Genomic DNA, 6,000 nt, shown 5'->3' on the forward strand with positions numbered 1-6,000 from the left:
AATCTGTGTATTCTGCTTTAACAAAGGACCAAGTCTTGATCATCACATAGTAGCTTCTTCCATCAAACCAAATTCTGTTTTGAATACCTGGATAATATTTCTGTTCAGATTTCTTGTGTAAGGGAAATGTTTTTAATGAGCAATGTAACTTACCTGCTATCACCCTCTTCCCACTGCTTTAATTGCTCTTTTAGTGCTCTGTAGTTGGTCTGTAACATCTGCAGCCTCTCTTTGTGTTTTTCACAGGCTGCTCTTAGCTCATCAGTTTCTTGAGTCTGTATGGAACCAGAAAACCAAAATTAGAGTTCGATGAAGTATAAGAGATTGTCATACATGACACAGAAGTTCTGTTTTAGCAACTATTAAGAGACTCAGAAATATAAACAGAATGATCAGGAATAACAGTCTTTGAGGTCAAGGTTTTCTTACTGTGACTTTGAAAATTTTTGTTAATTTGGCAAAATTTGCTGAAATATCTTTTTCAGGCTGCTGAGAAGTTTTAAAATATTTACTACCAGAATGTCAGCTTTCATCTTCTGAATGCATTGTCCTATTACATCCAAAAATACTTGGACTGAAAAAGGATTGTTGTTACTGTCTTTTCATTTAAACCACTTTTTTTTTTCCCCCAAACGAAAACTTATCTCTGTATTCTCAAGGGAAACACTGGACACATGAAAAAACCCTAAATTAAATGGCTGCAGGACCTTTTCACCTATTAAGTTATTTCTGTAAATATATATAAATCACCCACACTTTTTCCTCCTGCAATGCAGCAAACAAGATATGAAAACAATTTTTACAATAGCTTTTGTATCATCAAAACCATACAAAACAGGTATAGAACAAAAAGTAAGATACACCTTGATACAGGGTAATAGCACGTAAGTTTAAAAAGAGATTTTTCTAAGTGACAATACAGTGCTCTGAAAAAAAAAGAACACTAAGAAGAGGACATTTCACAGGATAAAGCAAGCCAAACTCTGGCATAGAGCAGTAAAGAATTTGTCAGACATTATCCTGTAGCAAAACTTGTGCTCAGAGCTTCATTTTCTGTTCAGTGGGAGCTCTGCTTGTAGAACAACTACAGAACTAAATAAATCACAATACTTATTTGCAAGTATTTACTGCTTATATGCAAGGAGGGCTTTTCAGCATTATTCAATGACTAAGACACACCAATAATCAGAGCTGCAAGCAATAAAAATCAAATCCTACTATAAAAACGTGGCAAGGGTTTCTAGAGTACTGCTGACTACAAAGAACCTAGGCCTTGTCTTCTAAAAGGCAACCCAGCTTTCATGACACACAAAGCTGAAAGATACCAGCTAAAATTTCAAATGGTACAGTATAAAAAATTTCCAAGTATTCTAGAAGTGACTCAGGCAACATAAAAAGTAGATGTAGGAACAGAAACAGGTGCCAATGTGACCTTACCATTAAATGCTTTCCCAAAGTGGTGGTGATTGTGCTTTTTTCTGAAACAACCTCTAAACCAGACACCTTTATAAATTTAGAACCACGTAAATGCACTTTTAACTGGTTCTAAGAGGCTCATGTAAACAATACAATTATATTAAAATGATTAAAAACAATAGCAAGTTAAATCTCAGACTAAGGACATAAAGAGTATTGTCAAGCTTTGCCTGACAGTAAACAAGGAAATTTTCCTAGGAAACCAATTACAGATGTTATGTTTTCAAGAGAAGTTCATGGAATTGTTGTTCTGAGATTGTTTGATATTGCTAGCAAAAACTGATCAAGTCTGGCTAGGTACTGGAAAATAATGTCTTCAGCATAAATCCTCAGAAGGTTATTAGTGTCAATGCCCTTTCAGAAATGCAACCAATTGTAGAATTTGGCCTTTCCTATTTTTGAATCTACATTTTTCACTATTGCTTACCTATTCTATTATCCATTCTGTTACAGTTATCCCTCTCCCTTCTCACTTGCTCTGTTCTTGCAGAAATAAGATAAATAACTGCCCAAATCACTCTCTTTATTGAATTAAGCACTTAAGGCTTAAAATAAACATTTTTATTTCCATAATCTGTTGGATCCATCTCTCTCTGCTTGAATTATGCTATCTTTAATTATTAAACTGTCTTGTACAGAGTTTTCTATATATTTACAGGAACGGGAAAGGACAGCCATTTCCAGCAGTGCTGGATGTTCATTCTCCAGCTCTCCACTATCACTCTATAGCACTTCCCATGCAATAGTGAAAGATAGTATGACAAACTTCATATACAGCAGGAAAAACCCAAGTGCTTGTGGAAAAAAAAGCTTTTTGTTTTAGAGACAGCTCAGACAAGTCAAAAGATTCTAATCATTACTTCAAAATTTTGTTGAAACTGACCTGCAACAGCTTCTGTTATAGCAAAAAAGAGAATTAAAGAATTATACCCTTTCAATTATTTGACTACTCTTACTAGACTGACAAGAAGTTAGGTACCTGACCATTACAAAAATAGTTTCTTCCACAAATAGTTATGTGGAAAAACTGCAATATTAATATATTTTTGGCATCTGAACACCATACATGGAACAGGACTACATGTGAAATCTGAGCTAAATACAAGTGTGCCCTAGCTCACCTAAACAAGTATTAAGGTGGCCCTAAAGACAGATCTACATATTCTGGTTTAATTCTCTCAAACAATTTTAGAACTTAAAAAGGATTACAAAACTCAAAGGAAAGAGCTCATCTCGCTTTTGAGATCTTTCCAGTTAAAGCCAATAAAGGTAGTAAGGGCCAACATTTCTTGGTCAGAAATGAGTCAGCTGAGGAGAACTGGAAAACCCTGTGAATGAGACCTTGCCCTTGTTTGCTCCTTTGTAATACTGACCAGGGCATTCATGTTTCTGAACATCCCATAAACAAAGCTGTTCTTTTATTATTTTTTTTAATTGTTACCAATTTTTCAGAAGGACTAATGGATAGAGTCATTATTTCATCTTCAGATATGCATCATCAGTGTGTTTATTGATAGAACAAGCATTTTTCTGAGCAAGAATATTTCAAGTAATCATACAGTCAACACTTTGCTTGAGGAGGCAATAACACAAGTGCCAGTTTAAAAAATGTTCACCACATGCATTATTCTCTGTTGCAAACAGTGCCTGAGAGAAGGCTAACATCAAGAAATCACAGAACATCGACAGAAATATTCTAAGATTAAGGTTATGTTAATGCTGAGTTCACTGTGATGCTGGCAGTAGCCTCATTGAATTCTGAATGTAGTGCCACGACAGTCTTTAATATGTTGACCTGGGCCTCTACAGCTTCTTTTCAATCAATTAAAAGAAAATTCTGCAAAAGAAGCCAAGTAGATTTTCAAGATAAAGTGCAAGGAGTTATGTGTTCAGTTTCAAGGGGAGATATAAGTCTTAGCCCTTAAAGACATCATGGATTAACAGCTGTGATAGAAATCCCACACTTGCAACATAATAAAGCTGCACATATTCCTAAATTATACTTTAAGATGAAATATGAGATAAGCAAAGACAATACAGTGAATAGTACAAATTATTATGCAAGGTTATGCAGAGAGAGTTCTTTCACTTCTGCATCTGCTGAAAAAATCAGTGCCTTGTTTCTCTCCTCTTTCCAAAAGAGAACACAAAGAAATGTGGAGAGTTCTAGTATTTAAGGCAATAACTATACACACTGACGTGTGAGCTTTGCTTCCAAGGGAAGAGCAGCTGTAGTCCTTGGTGCCAAAATAATCTGTAGCATCAGTGTCTGGCAGGCCAAGTAAGAGTAACAAACAGGAAACCTCACAAAGGCCAGTTCTCAAATTGAGCTGGTAGGACACGCCTTAGATTTCCCAAAAGAGATAAAACCCAACCAAAACAAAATTAATCTTCTGACTCCCAAGAACAAGACGACCTCTAAGACTGAGTTCGAAGTTGTAGAGGACCATACATGAGCATGTTTTGTCCCAAACACTCTGTTATGACAAGAAGAGAAGAGAGGCTCCCATGGAGGTGGGGCTCCACCTCCAGACTTGTCCTCAGCTCCTCAGCCTCAACTCATTTCCCAGAAGGAGGGCTTACAGGGCTGCTGCGCATGTGTGAACAAAATGGGTGCAAAAAATCTAGTTCACATAAGTAGTGTGCACCATGTTAACTGTAAAGGGGAGGGGATTGGGCCACCTTATCCTCTTTTTCCTTTCTTTCTCTTTCATTCTTACTGTTTGCCCCAGCTCCAGAGCATCCATGTAGCAGACCAACAAGGACTGTGATATTCCTTGTTTTCTTTCTCTCTTTTCTGCCTTTATTTCCCTCCCCCCTTGCTTTGACTGGGCAAAGCTCAGCTCTCAAACTCTATCCCATACTCTGCACTGAACTTTGTTGTGGGAGTGGGGAGCTTGTGGAATTGTGTTGTGGCTTGTTAGCCTGCACTGTTGCATTGTGTGTTGTGGGAGTCGAGAACGTATCGAAGAGTGCTGTGCCAAATTAAGTGCTCCTTAGCCACCAGTCTTGTGGAAGTGTATTTTAAGAATTTAAGGCCATGTTAGCTAACACCTTTTGAGTCTAAACATTGGACTGGTTGCCAGACCTATGGAGACTGTACAATGAAGCACAAGAGTTCCCTGACACGTGTCCTGTGTCGTTGTTCAGCCTGAAGAGAACTTAAAACAAACATCATGCCCCCTATGAGTGGGCCATGGTAGAAGTCTAAATAATCTTTCTTGTCCATAAACTCTACATGTGTTAAGACACTATATTAAACACTCTCAAGAATACAGTGTGATGAACTTTGGCATTTGTGCTAAAACATATTTCCTATTTACAGTTTTTTCCAAAACTGACTTATCACATATAAATGTTTTTTTGCATGAGGCAGGAACTCAGGACTATGGTTGATAGAGCTCCCAAATTTTTCCACTTATCTGGCATTTATCACAGTATGTTCAACATAACCAGTTCTGCTTTAGGCTACATATACTGAAACAAACACCAAAAAACAGGAGGGGGGAGAAGAAGGAGAGGATGAATTTTAAATGTTTAAGAAAATATGACTCAGGATTTGAGTTCTGAGGTACAATTTGAAACCAATACTTCATTCAAAAGGTACTGTACATCTGTAGTGAAAAATCAAACCTCCAAATATCTATGGAGCAGGGACAAGATGAGAAATTGCAATATATGCTCAAATAAGCTTTTCTACCAATGGGTGGAGGGAGGAGGTCTGCTAGCTGCTCTGGGTTTTTTAACTGCACTTGCTAGAAGAGCAACTACTGAGCCATAAGTTCCAAGATTTCCAGAGGTAAATTTATTTCAAGCAATTGACTTCAGCATTTTAAAATATTGTCGTTGTTGTACCAAAAAAATTTCTTTGTGCTTTCTGATTTACTTTATTTCTATATGAATACATGAATTTCTTGGAATATATAGTCTCAGACACAAGCTTTGAAAATGTATTTAACAAGTATAAGTTATTGATGACAGCTCAATTAAGTTTCTATATGACTGCAGGATTACTGACACAAGTAAAGGAAACAGGCAAACTAACGGAGAGGGCTCTCTGATGCTAACACACAGTCCATAACAATATGTGTATTTTTAATTTTTAAAATGTCTGTTTATTTTGGTATATCTTTATCTATGCAAGCTTATAGCTAGAGGGTTTTTTATTTTTCTTTTTTTTTAATGTTCACCTTTAGCTGCAGTGTCTTCTCTAAGTTTTCAATCTTCCTTTCAGCTATTTTAAGCTTCCTTAGCTCCTCTGACTCTCTAAAAGAGCTCTTTGGGGACAGAGACCTTGAACGTTTCACAGGTGGTTCCTGGAGAATAAAACAAGGACATGGTTGAACTAGTTGGAACACCAGATTATGAAAGACACGCAGAATTAAAGAAGAAGTAATTTTGAATACTAATAATGAATTATAAAAAAAAAAAAAAATCTGCATGGAATACCAGAGAAATAACAAGCAGAATTACCACAGCGCTACCACTAAAGGTTTCTCTGTGACTCGTTAATGAGAATATTCA

At 36.6% G+C, this 6,000-nt stretch overlaps 1 protein-coding gene across 1 annotated transcript in view; it reads right to left on the reverse strand.

Annotated features, from left to right (window-relative positions):
- Positions 1-5,792, reverse strand: part of LOC103804300 (centlein-like) — a gene marked incomplete at its 5' end in the record, with an annotated part of 62,621 nt that extends 56,829 nt beyond the window's left edge. The window contains 2 exons of the mRNA XM_009076907.1: positions 154-277; positions 5,732-5,792. Of these exons, the coding sequence (XP_009075155.1) occupies positions 154-277; positions 5,732-5,792 (185 nt within the window). The remainder of the gene's footprint in view (positions 1-153; positions 278-5,731) is intronic.
- Between the last annotated feature and the right edge of the window lie 208 nt (positions 5,793-6,000).

The sequence above is a fragment of the Acanthisitta chloris genome, unplaced genomic scaffold (assembly GCF_000695815.1).
Source record: "Acanthisitta chloris isolate BGI_N310 unplaced genomic scaffold, ASM69581v1 scaffold4076, whole genome shotgun sequence".
Classification (NCBI taxonomy): Eukaryota; Metazoa; Chordata; class Aves; order Passeriformes; family Acanthisittidae; genus Acanthisitta; species Acanthisitta chloris.